Raw genomic sequence first — 21685 nt, forward strand, 5'->3', positions numbered from 1 at the left:
TATTCAAGTGATGGAATCTATAATTTTTAAATTAGTTGGGGGAAAATTGCCAATTAAACTTTGAGTTCCAACTTCTTGATCGGGGTTTTTGTCTGGAATTCTAGGGAAATGAGCGAGATCGTTACGAGGTTAAACCCCAACACAATTCGCATTTTTTAATCGCGCACCCGACTTCCTAAAACGAAAATCTCCCTTGATTGCTACAGTTCCATAAACCACCGAAAACTATCGCGGTTTGCCACCCTCCGGCCCCCCCCGACAAAGCCACCCCTCCCCGGCGACCGAGAAGAAGAAGCAACCAGTGCCATGCAACACTCGGTGGCCCCCCTCGCGGAGCGGCGCAACAGCCCAACTTTCAACCCCCGCGTCCCCCGCAACCCCAACCCTCGCGCTTATAAAATACAGGGGCGCGCTCGGCGGGGCGCACAACCGAACCACGAGGGGTTGACGACGCTACTTTAGTTTAGTTCTCTCTTCGTTCGTTTCCTATATTCACGCTAAACTCTGTCGCTCTATATCTTGACTCTGTCTCTCTCCTCTCTGGTACCACTCGCACTTTCGGTACTGTAATCGCGCCGCGCGGGTTCCACATGATTCGAAGGTAGGGCGGCGGTTCGGGGGTACGTTCCAAATGTGCGAAGATGCCTCGGTGCTTGATGGCGAAAAAGTGGAAGTCGTACCCGTGGAGCAGCAAGGAATCGCCCAAGGAGATGGACGAGGAGGAGGAGGAGATTATCGATGTTGTGGGGGACTCGCAGGGGGCTTGCTGGGGACCGAGCAGTCCGACGGAGGGGGCTACTGCCCCGAGCCCGCCGCCGGGAAGCCCCAGCGGTACCACCATTCTTTATAATGGTGAGTGAAGAGACGCATTAGAGGTTTAAAGGTGATAATTCCCATATTCCCTGCACAATTGACGCTTTTTTTAGCTGTAACAACATCAATTCGGCACTTAATTTAATCCATTCTTTTCGAAAATAGACACCTTTCTCCCCCAAACAATAATATGCTCAACAAGGTCGGAAAGCAACAGCTGTTACCTGGCGGTGTGGAGGGCGAAAGCGCCTCTTTCCCTCCTTCTCTTTCTCGGGCCCTTTTAATTAAATCGAACAGATTAGACGTCGACAGCTGGCACGAGCGCACCCCACGAGAGGGTGATGCCAAACTGCCACATCTTCCACCTTTCCTATCGCCACCCCTCGCCCAAATAGATAATGGAATAACTCACACAATTTTCGTTGGAAGGCTGTGTCAAATTCGTGACTTCTCTCTTCGTATGTGTACCCCAACCATTACTGGATTTTGAGTGCCTCAATCCTGCCATTCTGGGAATTGGTCTGTTTATCACTTTATTGCTGAGTCATGTGGAAACTGAATGAAAACCGTTGCCCGATTTGAGTACTCGGCAAAATATGCCATGTTTTGTCTCTACTCGATCATTTCGGATTTCTAACTCGTTGCCAACAACACCTCGATCACTATCATAAATCGTTTTCCAATTTCCGAAATTTTCGGTTGACAGTCGTCATTTTCTCGATTATGCAGGTCTACATCTGCTACTCCAGCCGCTCCTTATTCACTCCCCTCTCTACTCGAGATGACAATTTTGCCGTCTTTCTTTCCGTTCTAGATTGTTGCATGTTTCTTGTTTTTCCTCTTTAGGCAAGTTCTTGCATTTATTCTCCCTCTCATCAACATCCTCATCATAAATTTGCTGAGGTGACGTACAATGGAAAAGTGGAAGATAAAGTCTAATAAAGTCGTTTTGTAAGTTAATTGATTTCTTTGAACATTTCGAGAAGCAATCAAATAACAAAGCCAAGTTTTGTTAAGTAACAGCAATATTTTCCTCTCTCTCTCTCTCTATCTCACTCTCTTTCTCTCTCTCTCTTTCTCTTCTTCTTTCCTTGGCCTTATAGCCCCATCTGGCAAACCAACAAATCATAATTGAGCCAGCAAACAATTAGTGCAGTACGGTGTAACTGGAACAACAACTGACGTGTGATCACGACTTCGGAAGTTCCCAGGCACACCAACTCTTGTGTGTAATTCACGTTTTTTTTTTACATTATTTTGACAGGAAAAACGAAGAAACCGACTCGAAACAAAAACTATAAAATCAAAAACCTCCCATAAAAACGAATCGCCATCGATGGCTTTATTTCGATTCCTCCGACCACGCGAAGCGCTCTCGATGCATGTACGATCTGGATCGCGGCAAATAAAACCTTCTTTCCAGAGGGAAAACAAGGCGTGGAATATTCTTATCCGAGCTGTTTGTGCCAATAACTCAATTCGCCCAAGCCTTGTAAACCTGAATACGTAAAAGGGGCAGAGGGTCCCTTTTCCGTCGTGCTGTAAACTCGCCCTTTTTAAGTGAATTAAAGTGGAAAAAGTTTTGTTTTCGACATTCCGGCAACAGGTTTTCGCTGCGGAAAATCGAGCTAAATAATATACGGAATCCCGTACCAGGGTCGATATATTAGCTCGGTAATATTGCAGCTTACAGCTATACGACGTTCCTGCTGGCTTAATAAAACTTTTAATAGCTTTAATTATAACTCGGAGTTTCCAGTTTTGTGGCTAAGGACACTAATGAATTATTAACCCATATTTTGAGATTATATGCTCGTGATTTACATCCCGACGACCTCATTGAGGGGGGGGGGGGAGAGTAGTATTGAGCGCCTAAATCAAAATCAATCAAAGAGTATACTAACAAAGTTGGTAAATTCAATTATCACCTTTATCTAATATTCAACTAGTGGCAGGACATTATATTTAAATAGGCAATAATCACCTCTAACCCCATTAGAATTAATGGGATTACTGGGATTACCAACGGGTTCGCCTACATTGAAGGGCTTCAAGGCTTTCTAGGCCGTTTTTTTTTTACCTCTGCATGTGCAGTTTTCTACATACTTTACTTACAAGCATTTATAGCCAATCGTATTCACGACAAATGGAATTTTTAAATTGACCAATCACGGTGGGTCTTTAACAATGCGGCCACAAATGCCAAAATATTTTTGGTTATTAATCTATAGATACAAGCAATGCTACTGAATGAAATTAGTAAAGTGAGAGTGATTTGGCAATTCCTCAATCAATGAAGGGTGAATATTATATTAAAGAGATATCTTCAATCATATAATATTCAATTTTTCGTTATTGTTATTTGGAGCTCTGGAAAGGTCTCTTTAGCATCGCCGTTAGCCGGTTTAGCAGTCGATGGTGTGCTGGGTTTGATATATGTCTTACAATCTTGATGTCCGACGTTCCAATCTTAAGCAAACCAGTAATCTTTAACTTATTTTTCAGTTATTTCACGTTAATTGTAATTATTCACATTATTTTAGCGGCATACGAACAACTGTTATTCCATAAAACTTCGAAAACCTCCACATAATAAAAGGCATTAAACTTTAAACGAAAGTCCCTCTTAATCGTTATGCTTCTGCCTGTAATTCGCAAACTTTTCAACCCTACATCCACCCCCGCATCGTATTATTAATAATGAAAACGTCCCCTGCAGTGCTTTTTAACTGTTGCTTCTAAGATGAAATAAAACCCGATTTTTATTCTTTCCAGGCTACATCCACGAGGTGCACCCCTCTTCGTTCACCACTTACATCCCGAAGGGCGATTTCACTTCGCAACACCCCATGGCACCGCCTTACGTCACTCTCAACTCCCTTGAGGAGTCTGCAGGACAGGCAACGTCCGAGTTCATTCCTCCTTCACCGCCTCCCTTCAAGAGGAAGAGTCTGTCTATGACGTTTACTTCCACCGGCGCCCACTTGAGCCTGCCCCCTAAGAAGAAGGACATCTACCGGCCTTACTGCTTGGAGGACAAGAAAGTGGCCGATCAAGAGGACAATCCAACACCGTTGTCGTTCTTGACTAACCAGCCGACCATCCGCGTACCTGCTGAGGAGGATTTGCACGCGGCTCACGCCATCTTGGATTTGAGCGCCAGCACCACTGTGTTCCTCCCGCCGCAGCCTCCTCAGATCGCGCAGGACACGAACGACATCCAGGAACAAGAGAACATCAGACCGCACCAAACTATAATCAAGTCTGGAAAGACAGTGGCGTACACTTACGAGGCGTTCTTCGTCAGCGACGGCCGGTCCAAGAAACGGTCGAATCCGGAGGATCCTTCCGTGGCTCTGACGACCAAGCTGAGTAACGAGAAGCCGAAATATACCTGCAGCGAATGCGGGAAACAGTACGCGACCAGCAGCAACTTGTCCAGGCATAAGCAAACGCATCGGAGCCTTGATAGTCAGGCGGCCAAGAAGTGTATGACGTGTGGGAAGGCTTACGTGTCAATGCCGGCGTTGGCAATGCACGTGCTGACGCATAAGTTGGCGCATCGGTGCGGGGTGTGCGGGAAACAGTTTTCGAGACCGTGGCTTCTTCAGGGACACCTAAGATCGCATACCGGGGAAAAACCGTATGGGTGTGCGCACTGCGGGAAGGCCTTTGCTGACAGGTAAGACTGATCTCCGTCAAACTTCGGTCCAACCCAAGACTAAGTCGAATCGATTTATAAGACCCCGGATTCAATCCTGACTCATTTTGGACCAGCTAACGCAAACCCGCTAACCTGAGACAGCTTGTTGTCAATTTAAAAAGACTATGATTTGGTTCTGGGTCGTTAAAGAAGGTATCTGACTAGTCGTCTCGATTTTAGGACATTGTTCCGAAACTGCTTATTTCTATATCAAAAAGCCCAAGATTTACTTAATACCTCTGCAGTCTCCTGCAGATCTCCCGCACCTTCAAGCATTTTCTAATTGTTCCAGATCAAATCTCCGAGCACACATGCAAACCCACTCAGCGGACAAGAACTTCGAATGTCCGCGATGCCACAAGACCTTCGCCCTTAAATCGTACCTCAACAAGCACCTGGAGTCTGCGTGCCTCAAAGAAGAGCCAATGCCTCCCTCAATGGCGTGCCTGGAGGACTCCCCAGTCTCCGGCAAGCAAATCCAAGAAATTCTTCCGAGTCCTGTACCCGTACGAGTCTACACTGGTTAAAGAGGTGACATAATTCTACTTACCTATAGAGTTCTTGATGGTTAATGTTGAGGGGCGGCTTTGGCGGGGCGGCTTTGGCAGGGCGTGTAACAAAGTAAAAAAGAAGAGATATACCTATTTTTAATTACTCTGTGCATTGTAGGTTAATAGGGATTTAGGTGTTCTATGATTTGCCATTCTCCTTATTGGTAGGTGAGCCGTGTCAAAGCCGCGCAGTTCCTCGTCTAGCCCTTGTTCTATTCTAGTCACTATATTCTAGTCTATTGCTAAGCGACTGCAGCCTTGAGGAGACCCGAAAATATCCTCCCCTCAAGGCTCGGAATCTGAAAATCTTTAGTAGAAACTTCCACAGGAGGATTTTTAAGTAAACTACTCTAGCGGCCATATAACTTCTTAAAATCCCCCTAGTCGACGCTAGCGTCACTCACCTTGTACAAAGTGACCGTAGCTTCGACTATCGCACTGTATATAGTCCCTCCCAAAACGAGTAACATGTCACACATCGCAAATACGTCCACTAAATTTAGATTAGCCTTAAAGACGCAAATCTAGGGTAACGAAGCCGTTGGTAATGGAAGAAAGTGAAGAACGTCTCAATTGCAAAGTTTGAGACGAAGAATCGAGCAACTGACCTGAACAAAGTTGGGATTTCCCATGGCCGCTCCGACTTGAGCTAGTTCTGATTAACGGACGGACATTTGCGCTACTTTTGATTTTCCGAAAATGTTCAATTGAGCAAGTTTTTTCCACTACTCCTCAGGATTTGCAGCTAAATTTAAGAAAAAAACACTATAGCAAGACGATAGAGATATTTTGAACTCGTGGAAAACAGCTGATTTTCGTGATTTCGAAAATACAACCTTTTCCATGTCCGTCTCCATTGGTTTGCCACTGACCCGAAATCTGGGAAAAATCGTGTTCTCTTTCAGTGGCCTTGAGGACATGCGAAGTGTTCCGACAAGTCAGCCGAGTTTGTCAAAATATCTCATTCGTTCCCGTTTTCCTTTGACAGATTTTGTGCCCGAATATCGCGCAAACGGTTTGAGATAAATGCGTCCGCGCACGTGTCCTTGGAATCGGCGAGATTTCGCCTTTATATTGACAAGTGAAGGGCGGAAGGGGGTCTACGTGGATTTCTGCTGTTTGTTTTGTTGATTTGAATTACCTAACGATCGGAACTAACCTGATACCTGTACCTGCCTATACTCAAACGTTCACCGAACCGAACTAACTTCACTTCCTGCCATACGTACCGTGGCGATTTTTATAAATAAGGGATGTAAATACCTGTACTCACACTTAGGCTGCACTATACCTATCTCAGCTAACCTTTAGTTAGTTAACTTTCAAAGATTTCTTTCAACCCCTTATCGCACGTTCAAATGCAACGAAGTTTTGAACGCCAAGCAACGTTTCGCAAACAACGAATCTTAGGTAAAATTGTTAAAAAATGTATGATAAGACACAATGCAAAATTTCTAGTCGCAGTTTAGTCCCGATATAAAATAGATAAACACCTAGTCAATTGTTTTGTCTCTTCGTACCCAAACAAGTGGGTATGAGAGGGGTACTTGTGTAGATACGCAACCTGGTCCGAAGGACTCAACAATATGTAAAATAGGTTTTGCTATAAAAGTCGAGAAAACCCATGAAATTTAAGGCGAAAAGAGAACAAATTAATACGTATAAGTAAGAATAGTTTTGGCAGTATTTTTGCAAGTGAATAGACTAAATTATTATGTTGTAAGGAATTAGGTTAGGACAACAGTTTTGTGGGGTGACCGCAAAAGGGCCAGTGCAATATTTTATGTAAAAATCTCCACACAGGACAGCGGTAAAAATTAGTCTTGACTGGGCCCCAAAGCTGGCGAGTGTGCAGTCTAGTCAGTCAGTAGTAGTGCTCACTTTCCTGTATTCATGGCGACAGCATTTTTTAGATTTTAAACGAACAATAGATTAGCATCAATAATTCAAGCTATTATTAGCTTAATGCCGTATTCAAGGCGAATTTAATAACTTTAATAATTTCCCTATTGCCTGCTCCGCGCTATAAAAATATGTGACATTTTATAAATAATAAATCTTCATTCTATGACCCCGATAATAGAAAATGCAGTAGGTATAGAAAACATTCGACGATCGATCTCACCACAATACATATTCGGAACAAAACACTATCGCCCTATTACCTGTTTACAAATTATTTATCTGCGAGTCGGCCGTATGTAGAAAAGTTAGGTTATGTAGGAGCACAGAAAGTATTATTAAATTGTACAGTATAGAGAGTGATATTACGCAACTAAGCCCTTAGAGTTAGACGTTGTTTCTTTGACAAGTTTATCATATTATAGTTTGTAATTAATGTTCTGGCATTACTTCGGGAGAAAAACAGAAATGGCGGCGCTAATGAGAACGGTGAATTTCGTAAATTAAAACCTCCCCAAATTGGGGTGGGATTAGGTGGTAAGGGTTTAATGGAACGCCAAAACTTTCGGCACAGCTGATGAGGTTGATGGAAAACAGTATTCTTAACGTAATACCGTTCGGAAACGAAAAAGACTTTGGAAAAAATACCTTTAAAATAAGGTAACATTCAACTCTTAAAATTTTTAAGACCCCTGTCGCGCCCTCGACTAGAAGGGCGTCAATTAGGGGTCAGCTACCGACCTAAGGGACGTAACAATGAAACGAATAAATATATCGCGAAGCTAGAGGTCCGTGGGCTTTCAGGTGGGAAGACGACGTATTTCTGACGTCGGTTTGATGGTTCGCGCCAGTACGTCAATCAAGCAAATTTCCTGAAAGGGAAATCTTACAGATTTGCACTGCTGTCATCCCGTGCCGTCCTCCCGACGTCATCCTCCGGCGTCCCTTCGACATCGTTTCATGACGTCCGTTTGACATCATCCCCCTCTTTCCGATGGAGAGCGTGCGTGAAAGTTTTGGCACCTGCACTCGATGTGTTAGTATTAAAAAGAAGCAATAATAACGCGTCTTCTACAGCAATAAACAAAAAGCAATTCTCGTCAAATTGAATGTTCGTCAATACGGTTTACACTTAAGCATGTTCGCCGAAATATTCCGAGACACTCTAACAGCAATAAGAGCGATGAGCAATATTTTTAATTAAGATTTTTAACGTTTCGGCGAATCGCACACACAAAACAACGATTGGAACTTTTTTAAATGGAATTTACAGTTTTCGTCAGAATCGAAATTTCGAAGGCATCCCGGGTGCCGGGTATTCGAAAGCAATAAAACAGTAGGTTGGTCATCAGAAGACGGCCACGCCTCTGAAACCATAGCAATACGATAGATAACGAACTACCATAGGTCTAGGTATAAATAAATAAACAAGGAAGTTGACGTTTTAGCCCTTAAAAGTATGAATTAACGAGTAGCGAGTATTAGGTCGCAGAGGGGGTAAGTTCAGTCAATTATTCACAGAAACATTTAAGTACCTTGAGAAGAAGTATTGAAATCAAAACGTATATTCTACAGACACACATCATCGGTCAATTTTCCCCAACTAAAATAATTCTCCCTCCCTGCGACGTTGCCCCATAGAGCGCCTATAACTTGACAGCAATATAGCGTATTAAATAATCAAACGAGCAATACACTTACATACTAATACTACTTTTTACATAAGACCTAGAGATACTTAGCCTTTACTACATAATAGTGTAAAACGTAATTTTTGCCGGACGAAACCGGGCTTCGCCCGGGCGGGCCCCAGCCCGATTCGGCCTGCACTAAAACAATTTTAGAGATTGAACTGTACTATTTACATACATACCTAATTAACTTAAATAGAGATATTTTATGAATATATTATAATAGAGTTAAATAAATGAATTTTATATTATATAAATGACAAGAAAATGTCCCTCTGGTTCTTATTTACCCGGTTAGTGTATAAAAATTGTAAAAACCACATCAGACGCAGAGAGAATTGTTTTTGCTGTAGGTACAATATATTTTATATAACATTAAGTTATTTCCAGTTTCCTTGCATATAGTCGAGAGCATTCCATCTCTAGTAGAGTGTTTTGGGTTGCCAATGCGTTGCGCTAAATAAGAACTAAGATGTAAAATATACTATATAGAGTAGCGTAGCTATATAGACACCACGTCCAATGAAAAGTAACTAGTTGCATGCCAAAGAGTTTTTGAACAAGTTTTACAACGAATATATTTAAAAGAAATCATGTTCTGCCACTTTGGTTTAACTAACAACCAATTGGCTATATTGGTAATTTATTAGTCAGTTCCACTAAATATTAATATAGTATATTATGCTACTTGACCTAGGAACTTTGTGCATCTCCCTCGTTTCACGAGGGCGACATACAGAGTGACTAGAATTAGAGTGCGTTTTGTGCTTGCTATATAAAATTCTGTATACACCGAGGCAGTCCATTAAATGACCACAATATTGATTATATTTATTCGATTACACTACATAGGGAGTTTTGTATTATATTTTCATAATAAATAGTATAGAAAAATTAGACCCCGCAGTTTCAATTCGAAATGAAAGTGTAGACTTAATACCTGATACATATTATATATGTTCATATGTAGGGTGTTTATGAGGGGGAGCCCTGCCCTTAAACGTGACGCAAATTATGATTTATGGCCCGCCTGTATTTATACAGAACGACAGGTGTAAATAGAATTTACTGCGACAAGATGGTATTATGGGGACGTTATTAGTCGGTTACTGCAACGCGGTTAAAGTTAGAATTAACATTATCACCATGTAACTAAACGTGTTATCGTCGATTTTAAAGCTTGTAATGCGAAAGCTAAAATGGGCTCAAAGCTTTCTCTTTTGTTGGTAAAATTGAAAAAATTTTGGTCGAAGGCCGGAAATCATTACGAAATTAAATCTTTTATTATTTCACGTAGCATTGGCAAATTATTTGGTTTGCAAAAATATGGCCGATGCTAGAAATAAGAAAAAAAACGGGCTCAACCGGGATTTGAACCCGGGACCTCTCGCACCCAAAGCGAGAATCATACCCCTAGACCATTGAGCCACATGTGCGATGATTGGCTTGAGACGGTAAAAAGCGGTGTGAAGACCTCATTAGTTGAAAATAATTTAATTTTATTTGATTTACAAACATACATTTTAAAAAAATCTATTATGCATATATTCCAATATTTATATGAGAACATTCAGTTGATAATAGTATCTTTTTTTTTTTTTAATAATAAGAAGTAAATAATTATTGATAAGCAAATTGATAATTTTCTGAAATGATTTTTTTTTATAAAATGAATTATGGATATTCAAGAGAAATTTACTAAGTAAAAAAAAATAAAAAAGTTACCAGGGCTCGTCCGGGATTTGAACCCGGGACCTCCCGCACCCTAAGCGGAAATCATACCCCTAGACCAACGAGCCACTAGAAAAATTTGCACAGACGCTGAATACCTTCTACATGACAGTGACGCATACGTTTGAACATCAATATCGCGAAAACGGTTAAAGATTTATTAGCCCTCGGTTATTCTATCGATTAAATAAAAAACATTAATGTAAGTTTTTTACGAATGTGTTACGATTGTTATCTAAATTTAATGGCCAGTCGTGATGACGATTGTAGGCAAAATACGAAACTTTCTCTCCTCATTTAAACTGTCCGTATTTTTTTAACGTTGACGTTTTTTATGTTCACCTCAAATAGCCCAAACGATTGCCGTATGTGGAGAAAACCGGGTTTCTTGAACCTCAAAGCCCCGGCACACAAAAATAAACGTTACCGTGGGTGGACTCTTAAGCCGGCTTTATACTGTATATTTGCCATATTCGGCGTAAGTGCACGGCCACTCCACGATTGGGTCAATATTTTATTATTACACGAAGACCGAAATAAAATGTTTGTCCTGGTTTTTATTACCCGCGAACTTAAAATTTTACGCTGCAGAGGGTATGCCTCTATAGTTAGATGTAAATATACTGACAAATTTACATATATGAAAGGCAATTTCCATGGAATTCACTAAACTGACCAGGACCAAGTCTTTACTTGTACGAATTTGATCCTCTGGATAAAGTCGCTATTACGTTGATTTAACGGTCCTAAATCGATCATGTACCTACATGTGTATTTCGATGCGGACAACTGTTCGCCTTAATCAAAATGCCAATAACTAAAATAATTGCCCAGCTGTACCTAAACCAACAGTTGATGATAATCACCCATCAGGATGAAGATGCGTAGGAGCGAACTTGAACAAAAACCTTGGGAAACCCTCAACGTGCGTATACGATAATTACGACGGAAGTCAATATTAAGGGCTATTTGAGGCTGAAATATTCATTTTCAGCATGTTGCCTACTTGTTATTACCCCTCTACATTACTGATAATGTGGTTGCTACCTCTGCTGACGAACGTTTGTAGAGAAATAGACGCATGCAGTCAGCGACCCTGAAACCCATATCTGCACACCTCTCATTAAGACTTGTTGCGTACCCCGTTAGTGAGGGGTTGATGTCGATTTTCAGCTGTTTTATAATAGGACACCTGGTCAATAGAATACCATACAGCTGACGCCAGGGAATCGAACATCTGGGTAGGTATACGTCACGGACTGTGAGATTGGAACAATAATGCCCCTTTGAGGGCAGGGCTTTCAATGTTGTCTGAGTGATTACATGTATTTACTTATACGTCACGAACGATATTGTTTCTCCTGCCATGCCAACAACCGTGTCAAGAATTTAAATGTTTAGTAACAGCAATAAACAAATTATGTATTTATTACTGATAATGCCTCATATTGCAGACTTTTTAACTTTATGTTAATAACAATCTCGTAAATAAATATTTCAACTCAATGATTAAAATCATTTCTTATAGTAACAGTCCTTGCAGTCTTTCCGCACAGTGTTGATATCAAAATCAGATTCCCTGGGATCTTGGCAGTGATCGCACGTCACCTCAAAGTTCCTACACTCCCCAAACCTATATAAATAGATGGTCAAGAAATCTATTTATTGACCGTAGCTGCTCACCAGCAAACGTAGTTGGAATAACTATTTCTCAAACTATACCCAGGGGTGTGGCCCTTGTCAGCAGGGCGATAATGCCCTGTGCTGCATTGATAACTGCATACCATTTCACTGTAGCACAGACCAGATGGTTGGCATTTCGGTATTAGGCAGCATCCCGAAGGCGGGTACTTTGGAACGGTACTCTCGATCACGTTGCCGTATATATCAATGGCGCTAGCCGAGTTAGATGGCTGAGTCAGCAACACAGTGATGCTCAGCGCTAGGACAAAAGCGGGCTGAAATACGAGGCAATAAAAAGCAGTCATTGCCTAACTACAAGCGATAATAATACTATAGTAGGCATAGTAAAATTCCGATAAAGGAGCCCATTAAAAGGAAATTTATCGTTGGCTAGATAAGGGGACACCAGAAGAGAAACGTCTTACTTATTTTCTAAGCGATCGTTCGTTTTTATTGTCCAGAAACCGGGTTTTGGCCACGCTATTTTATTGACCAAATTTTATGATAATATTCTTTGAACTTTACTTACCGTCATGATTATTATAATGCAACTACACTTTAATGAGCCGAACCAAATACTGGCTGCTGAACGCGATAATAATTTTTCTTGCGAAATGCGAAATATCATGTTTTCATTAGTGATATCATAAACACTAGTTAATCAAATTGCATGTAAATAAATAATGCATTTTTCCTTTGAACTGCTGATGTGCCTAATCAATATTCTACTCAGCCAATTCTCCTCCACCAGCATCAGCAGCACCGAGATTCAACATGTGGGCCATATTGGAAAATGTCGCCGTGTGACGTGCCTTTTGCTATATTACCCGAAAAATTCCAATAATGGTGGAAGAAATTGGATGTATTTATTTTCCGCTCAAGAGAGATTGCCCTTTTTTGCTCCCGGACAAATACTCATTACTTTTGTCCGTTCGGACCGGACGAGCCCATTGTTCCGGGAAACAAATGAAAATCGCTCATGGGACGACGTGTGGGAATGAGAAACATATTGTAGAAGCCTACTTATTGTTTTACGGAACAAGATTCAGCTACGCAACTGAATCAAATGCTTTTGGAATTTTGGGGAAATTGTTGGTGGTCAATGAAAAGGTAACGATTTTCCATTTTTGGACTGGCAGATCGAGAATTCAATTATTTGGAAGACGCATTCGGGCAAAAGAAAGAAATTAATAAAAAAAAGTTAGCACAGCAATTTATATTTAGTAATTTTTAAATAATTAAAATTTAGATTGATACCACTATGAAAATTTCACGCAGCGCTTCTGGGTTCTGTATTTGCTAAAATTAAATGTAAAATTTTATACTAACAAACTATACGCGACATAAAATATAACTGTAAAATTTTATTTGAATCTGCAAATATTCTCAGATCTACGTGAGATTAATATAAATTTTATAATGATTGAAACAAAATTATTATTATTAAGAAAATAACAAACAGAATACATTTCTGTTTAATTATAAGAGTGAAAAAAAAAACAAAAAGTCCGTGGGCTCGTCCGGGATTTGAACCCGGGACCTCCCGCACCCTAAGCGGAAATCATACCCCTAGACCAACGAGCCTCTGGAAGGCAGTTGCCGCATGTTAGATACCTTCTGCATGACCATTCTTGACAAATTTAGATTAATTTAAATGCGCACATAACAAATTATTCTATTAGTAAAAATAAAAACGAAAATGCTACGATTATTCTCTAAATTGAATTATCAGTTTTGATGTGGATAATAGGAAAACATGAATCTTTGTTTCCTCTTATTTAAGGCATTGCATGTTATTTTTATTTTATTTCTTGTTATTTTTATCATTGGCGTGTTTTGTACCTCCTTCTAAAAATTGCAACGTGTAATACATAACACTGATAAATGTGTGAGTATTGAGCTCTTAAATGACAAAAATGCACACAATTGAATTCTCACTAATAGTATTATTCAAAGCCTGTACACGTTTCGTAGTGAATTAAAAAGAAGTAATTTTTCCAAAAAAAAAAAAACGTCTCATGTCTCCTAGGGCTGGGAATTCACACTTTATAAGCGCGCTTCGAACCTACCACCCGTGGGTTAAAACGTCGCTTTCCAACCGCTTGCCCAAGGCGTTGGACAGAAGGAAGTTGGCTAAATTGCTATATACATAGTAAAGATTTTCATTAGCTCTAATTACTATTCATAAAAATTTTTCAGAATTCATGTTAGACTTTTTGTTTTTTTTTTTTAAGTTAATAAAAAGACCGATTTTTGACCGGGTCTGGAATTTTTGACGACGTTGATTGGACAAAAATTTAGTTGGCGAATTGGTTCGGAGGAAAACCAAGGAGGAGGCTCACAAAAGTAACACATAGTCTGAGCAATGCGACATTGGCGAAAAATTTTAAATAGTACATATGTACGTATAAAAAACAACACTTGTCGAGATTTCCATCGATATTTCGTGAAAACTTGCAGTGGAAAAGAACGCTGATGGTTTAGTTTATTACTTATAATGGAATTTAGTTACTCACAATTTGTTACTCAAAAACAGCATAAAATAAAAAATAAACGTTTCATCCCCATTGGCAGAAGGATAAGGGCGACCATTTATCGCACACGTTCAACCATTGCAAGAGACGTCGCTGCGTTTTTCTTCATTTAAAAAAGTGTTGGAAAGGGGAGAGGGGAGGGTGGGGATAATGGGTAACGAGGATAGTTTTTATTGCACATAAGGGAGAACTGAACTCACTACTCGTAAGCTTCAGTGCGATTTTTCAACCGCCGGTCCAAGGCGGTGATACTTAATACTGCTACGAAGAGGTATATAACACCACTTTTGAATATTTTTACCTGGAATTTATTACCGACTAATTATCCGACTCGACCTTGCTCTTCCCTTCATTTTTGCAACCAGCGTCACATAAATCATAGACAAGTATGATGATAATAGGGCCAGCCCGCGGCGCATAACATGGTGCATTTCTCTGAGTCACAGTTTCGTAAAATTGTGCAAAATAAACAAAAAAAAGGCCTCAACGGGTAATAGTTCCTTAATGGAAATCAAAATCGAATCAGAACAAAACCGGTTCCGAGACCAAACGCTAACATAATAGGAAAGATAGCGATCAGTTTGGCTTTCCCATTTCCAAATTAAATCGGGGCTGAAGGACTCTAGAAATCGAATAGAGCCGGATCGATGGCTCTAAAATTGACGGGATTGAGTTCTCTGTTTGAGATCGGACACCGCTGGCCAGCCGGCTATTTTCGGACATCGATATATTACGGTCGCACATACATTTTTAAACATCAGAAACGCGGCGCATCAGCTTGAATTCGAAACGAGGGAAAAAGCGAACGTTATTGGAGACACAATGGGACAATACAAACCGAAAATGAGGCCATTTCCTCTGCAACAGCGGGAAAAAATGTAAAAATATGATTTAGAAGCACAATGCCTGTCATACAAATTCCAAACAGGTTGTCTTTGAAAACCCCCCCAAAAAAAGGTTGACTGATTACTTCCTGGGAGTGAATTGTCCCCCCCCCCCCCACACACACACACACAAGGAGCTCCTTTTGTCGGAATTCCATCCATCATTTAACAGCCCGCGATATAAAACAAGGAATATGTATAGGCAGCCGAAACTACATCTCGTGACGCTACTAAGATGATTTATTCAGGTCAAACTTCCTTCCTCAGCTTTTCCAAGGGGGCCATTAAAGTGGCTGATACTGATTACCCGAAATTAACCCCATCCTAGACAAACTTCCCTCATCGTAGCTCAATCATTATAAAATCATTAAGCTCGCAGAGAGTGCATGGATATTGGTTTTATCGCGTAATTATGCGAATTTCAGGTGATTCGCAATATTAACTGATGCATTGGTGTTTGACAGTGGCGGGCATTTAGGAAAAGAAAGCTTTTTTTTAAATAATCCGACGGAGAATTTTCGTCAAGCCGTTTACCTGGCAGTGTTAGTTCTGTGGCGCCATCACTTGGTTCTCAGGGTAATTATGTAAACTGCAGCGGCATCGGTGAGCACTACATTGAGATAGCGAGTGGATTCTTGCCATTTTGTCAAGAATCCGAGCATTTTTGGTTACTAAAATGGTTGATTTACTTCCCGATTTCCTCTCTGATTATCGCGAACCAGGAATGCGAAGATAACGAAGATTTTTTGTTTTCTCTCTTCGTTAACTGAATTTGTGTTTGAGTTTGTTCTCTCCGCCTCTGAGGAAGATTTCGAAAACGCGTAACTTCGACGAACTGGCGTTGATGGCAGCCATCAGATTAGCATCCAGGAAGCCATTAGGCAAATGACGTGATGTATCTAGTGATTAGTTCCACTCCCAGAGCGGGCCGGGATACATGCCCGATTTTTTGCCCCCGCGGGTTAAGAGATTGCTGAAGCTTTTAGAGTAATATTGCCGAGCATATTTCGATATTGGGCCTTTGGGTATTTGGGCTCGATGCTGCCCTAGTTAAATGCGGATGGGCACTTCAGTAACTAAATGCTCTAGAATTGAACAGGGGAGGGCTGGCCATAGGCCAAGTTTCCTTACTCGACGAAGTTCGCAACGCCATTACTCAATTTTAAAAATTTCACATATTCAGATGTGCATGGGGAGTGCGGAAGATCTTGTCGTCAGGGTCAGTTTGACCCAATCCGCCACTGGAAATGAAAATGTGCAAGAGCGGAGTGGATACTGATTGGTCCAGTGTTCCATAGCGTTCTTCATTATTTTCACGAAGAGCTCCCTTATGAGTACTGAAATTGTGAACGAAACACCAACCCCTAACCCAATTAACAAATTTTCAAGCAATTTACCTGCATCCATTTAAACCTTTTAATGACGTAACTACGAAACCCCACCATGCCATTCTCCCCATGGAGAGCGTCCTAATTCGTTAATCCATCGATTGATGGCGTTCGACCGACCGTGCTGATTAGATTAGTTAGGGAAACTGTGTCCTGCGGGCCTGATCAACAATCGTCGTTGTTCACTTTTGCCCATTTCACTTGCCCTCTTGCCTCCTCAAATCGAGACCGATTTTGCTATAAAGTTGCACCGCCGTTGTTAATTTTATTCGAGCAGAGGGTCACTCATCCCAAACGTGAATAATTCAGACCCAATTCCGGAACAAGCAAACATCACAGCGTTATAACGTGAATTATACAATTTCGCCCAAATATAAGGGTTAATTGCAATAAAATGTTGTAACAAAGGTTAAACGTAATTAGCCTAGAAAAAACAGTGGAAATAAGGGCGAGAGGGTAAATTCTGCAACGTGTCTACTTGGGTCGCGGTCTCGAGGGCTCTACACACGTTTCCGAGCCCTTAGGGCGATAGTTGGTTTATTCCGCGCCACAAAGAAACACTTGTGGCCGTGCGAAAAATCGCCAAGAGTGCCCCACTCGCCTGTTTTGCTGACTAAGGGGGCTCGCTTTTATGTTTCGTATGGTGATAACAAGGGCCAGGAAAACGAGAACAAATTGCTGTTGCTGGATGTGTTCGGTTCAAGTCACGCTCATATTAACGCCGGGCTTCTCCGACCACAATCGGGGTGCGAAGGCTGCCCATGTGCTGCTTCTTCCTGCAGATCACCAGATACACAACGAAAGCCACAATGTTTCAGGTGCTTGTGCGTGTCCACCTCTATTGAATGGCCACGGAGCTTCCCCTTCAGCTAAAACCTGTTATTAGTTGCGTTGACGAGGGAGATGAGTTTTAATCGACTCCAATTTCCAGAGCGGTCTCCGGATGTCCCAGAGACCGGACAACATTTTCATAAAATCCCTAATATTCGCGATTCGTGATATTTATGTTAATTCAGTTTAAAACTCGAATGAAAACGGGGAGAGTTTCGAAGAGTTGGTATACGAAGTGCGAGCTTCTGGTTGCAAGACTTATCGGCTAAATAATGCAAAAACTCGAGCCATCAATTATTCTTGCACACGAACTCTGTGGTCTCCAAAGCTAGAATGGTTTGTAGTTCGACCCGATGCATAATGGAACTATCACGGAATTTCCCGGGAAAGTAGACGGAAAATCTTTTAATTTATTTAGGGGGGAGCAACACGAAAAGATCGATCCGCACTCACGAGCAACGCAACGTTGAAATTTTTTTGCCGGTAATATAAATTTTATATGGAAAATTATCACGAAGTTCATGGTAAATCCTGAGAGATTGCGCTTGTGCCTCTCTGTACGTTGCTAGTTTCACAAGTGACGGAATACAGTTCCCTATTCCTGGCATCCCACGGGAAAATTTACGTCGCCATCCCTGTCAGATTGTATTCGGTGTATTTGCAGGATCCGGGAGGCCACCGCGCACCCCAAAATACTTTTCCCGTGATTTATCGTCCCTTTTTAGAGTCGCCCCTGCACCGAACCATTGGGCCACTCTGTGCCACAACGAGACACAAACCGAGCTTACATGGTAGACACCCTTTCCCCGTTTTATCGCAATTCCCATAGTTTTCTCTGAGGTGTCATAATGCCAGAATTACAATTGGAGAATTATGTGTGTGAGCGGAATAAAACATGGCAGAAAGTGTGGAGTAGGCTCGTCCCTGCAATCATGTATTTAGACATTTCGTCCCATGCAGTATCTGACTCGATACGAGGTCCCGAGGCGAAAAATCCCATTTGATCCCCGATTCCCGGCGGTCGAAAATTGCGATTTTCCAGGCCGGAATCAAAAAAATAATAAAAGTAATCCCCAAGACAGACAAGCACACTCATCCGTTATAAAGTCGACCGGAGACAAAATGAACGATTTTATTCCGGTCAGCTTTTGCACTTTCGCAAGTCCCATTGTAATTTGGGGATCACAACACCTCCGGGACGTGAGGCAGAGTCTTAGATTGGGAATTGAGGAGGTTATGACTGTGGGAGGGGCCTCCGTGAGAGGGAGAAAGAGAGATAGAGAAAGAGGGAATATACATTTTTTTCATTCAATTCGGTTATGAAATACTGTTGAGCTTAATTTGGCAGATTAAATTTCGCTCGAAATTTCAGTTTGATGAATAATTAAATTGATGAGCTTTTTGTAACGAAATGGCTTTGAAATATGTGTGGAAACTAATTCGTTTTATTGCATCATAGAGATGGGCTCACGAAAAACAACTACTTCCATCGATAACGAATCTTCCTGCCCCCGTTTTTTTGCCCGATTTATTGACAGATTTTCTTCTTATCTCCTCATTTTTCTCGCGAAAATCAATTTATAAATTTATCGACCCCCATGCCCAGCTCTAATCCAAAGCATGAGTGTTCAATACGGGCCAGATTCATTGTGCCGGTTAAATTATTTAATTATTAAATTCGCTAATTGGTTGCCTCGTTTGGTATTTCGAACTCGAATTAATATTATAATCGGATTTAGACAAATTGATTTTGGTTTTCGAGAGTAGATGGCTTTTGTTCGAAATTTAGGATGGAGCCTGTGTATGAGCTGAGCTTGTGTCTACACGGTAAATTTTTCCATTGAGTAAAAATTTATGTGCTCGCTGGGGCATTTCCGGAAACAATTGTAGCTGCGAGCCGTTATCTTGGGAACGTAAGGAAAACTTGCCGTAATTGAAAACGAAAAGTGCAGCTCTGTCATAAGCCTGCGCACTTCCCTTTCGCATGTCAGTAGCAAGTCGATAGACAGGCGCAAGCAGCGCCCGGCGGCCGCGTTGCCGCACTTATTCTCATTTCGTTATTCGTTCTAAGGTGTATCACGCATGGTGTGCAGGCGAACCCTGGGCACAGGAGATTAGCACGGGAAATCAGTTTTTATTTTTTTTGCGCCTGCACGGATTGTCCAATTGAACCACTCTTCCGTGGACGTGACAGTGCTCAAGACCGCCCGTCACTCCGCAATTTTTCCAATCGCCTGATTGACGCCGTTTCCGTCGAAAAAGCTTCGAAATTTCAAAAATTTGAACGTCCCTCGTAACCGTTCGACGCCACGATTGGTCGGTGGCCTCTTCAAGCAACAGCCGTAAACGTTTTTGCAAATAATGTTAAAAAGTTTCTTGTCTGAGCTCACTTACTTGTTTAGGTTGAACTTCATTATATAGGTAGTCGTTTGATTTATTTGCATTCGCTTTTCCTTCGTTGCATCTAAACAAAAGGTTGAATAAGAAGAAAAGGGAAAACTCATTTGACGTGAGGTTTTCACGCTTATATTGTTGGCGACGTTGTGTTTGTCAGATTATGACCTTGGCTCGGGCCAATCGCGGCCTCGAACGCTTACGCGGGACATTCGAATTCGTGAAATAGGAGGCGTTCTAGTAGGAGCGCATTTAATGGGAAGATTGACCGCGCAACGAAGCGAGAACCGATTTCCCATGTTAATTTCCAATGTCCATCTTTCGCCTGGACGTCCGCTGTGGTATACACGTATATATCTAAATTCGCCCCAAAAATTTCATGCCCCCGCAAACGCTGATGGGTATCAAAATAATTTTTTTTTTAAAGAAAAATAAGTCACGTTGCACTAAGGAAAAGCAAGACATTAACGTGTAGCCCGGCAATCTTACCACTTATCATTAAATTTAGGGCCTTAATATCCTGAGTTTTATCGCGGAGCCACTTCATAAATTTTTAAGGTAATTCGCTTCAAAATTTCAGAGACTTATTATTTCCCCCGTTAACGTCGACTTACTCGCAAAATATGTCGCGGATATCGCTTTAAATATTGCCATCACCATTTCGCCTTATTGAAATCCTAATTTAGCACCAACACGCGAAAATCTTTAATTTGGAATCTCACACGGTCCTCCCCCGGGGGAACTGCAAAAGCATTCTTTTGTTATTCTTATTAGCCCGGGGTGTATTGTATGGTAAGGACGAGAGGGGAGCACAGACTCAAAATTCAACAGATTAAGTGGCGCCAGCCCGACTGTTTTGCTTTCGTCCCGCATTGTGTGGCCCCCGCTTTATTGTTATCGTTGTCGACGACTTTCCCCAAATTTCAAAGGACTAATAAAACTTGATGGGGGGACGGGAAAATATCGACTGGTATAATCAACAGGAGTCCCCAACAGTTGACGTACAGTCGTTTCCTTCCGACCGATTTGATATCTGCGATTGCAATTGGCGAAAACTTTTTATTCGACTTTTCGAAAGATGATGCTGATTTATGGCCTTTTTGCCCCCAGGAATATGGGAAGTTTTGATTGTGAATTCTACTACTGTTTCGTTTCAACGAGTAAGGAAAAAAGACGGACGCGCGTGCAGTACACCGGTCGGAGCTCCCTGGACACATTTTTGACTGTCCGGAGTTATGTAGGTACTAAAACACGTTTGTTAGATAATGAGTTGGGAACGAGGTCACCATCAGCTAGACTCGAGGCATAAGCCCGTGGACGAGAAGCAAAAAGGATCCATGGGGCCGACCCTAATTACGGAAAACGACAAAACGTTAAATCCCCTTTTAACCCGTGTTCAACTAGTTTCTGTTCTAGTTGCGGACACCATATCTCGTGGCTCATGGACGGATCTGGAGGGATCGGGGCCGTCAGTTTATCGTTGCCAGATTATACTTTCGTGGAGAAAATCGCAATTTTCTTTTCCGAATAACTATTAGTCGAGTGTTTGTTGTTAAGAAACGCGCCTAACGAGATTCAAA

General features: G+C 41.5%; 3 protein-coding genes and 3 non-coding genes across 8 annotated transcripts in view; 1 reads left to right on the top strand and 5 right to left on the bottom strand.

The window, feature by feature from the left end:
* The window catches only part of LOC136344778 (uncharacterized), a 62864-nt gene that overhangs the window by 20198 nt on the left and 20981 nt on the right, over positions 1-21685 (bottom strand). The gene's annotated exons all lie outside the window — the stretch shown is intronic.
* Positions 442-9559, top strand: scrt (scratch). Its single transcript, XM_066292563.1, has 3 exons — positions 442-852; positions 3589-4495; positions 4809-9559. Exons 1-3 carry the CDS (start codon positions 642-644, stop codon positions 5041-5043), a joined length of 1353 nt encoding a protein of 450 aa, XP_066148660.1. The 5' UTR covers positions 442-641; the 3' UTR covers positions 5044-9559.
* On the bottom strand, positions 10017-10088 carry TRNAP-UGG (transfer RNA proline (anticodon UGG)). Its single transcript has one exon. It is a non-coding gene; the product is annotated as a tRNA-Pro (tRNA).
* On the bottom strand, positions 10388-10459 carry TRNAP-AGG (transfer RNA proline (anticodon AGG)). Its single transcript has one exon. It is a non-coding gene; the product is annotated as a tRNA-Pro (tRNA).
* On the bottom strand, positions 11804-12712 carry LOC136344780 (uncharacterized). The gene is made up of 3 exons (XM_066292564.1): positions 12604-12712; positions 12075-12349; positions 11804-12024 (listed from the first exon to the last, which is right to left on the bottom strand). Exons 1-3 carry the CDS (start codon positions 12700-12702, stop codon positions 11907-11909), a joined length of 492 nt encoding a protein of 163 aa, XP_066148661.1. The 5' UTR covers positions 12703-12712; the 3' UTR covers positions 11804-11906.
* Positions 13587-13658, bottom strand: TRNAP-AGG (transfer RNA proline (anticodon AGG)). The gene has a single exon. It is a non-coding gene; the product is annotated as a tRNA-Pro (tRNA).

This window comes from Euwallacea fornicatus, chromosome 17, assembly GCF_040115645.1.
Source record: "Euwallacea fornicatus isolate EFF26 chromosome 17, ASM4011564v1, whole genome shotgun sequence".
NCBI lineage: Eukaryota > Metazoa > Arthropoda > Insecta > Coleoptera > Curculionidae > Euwallacea > Euwallacea fornicatus.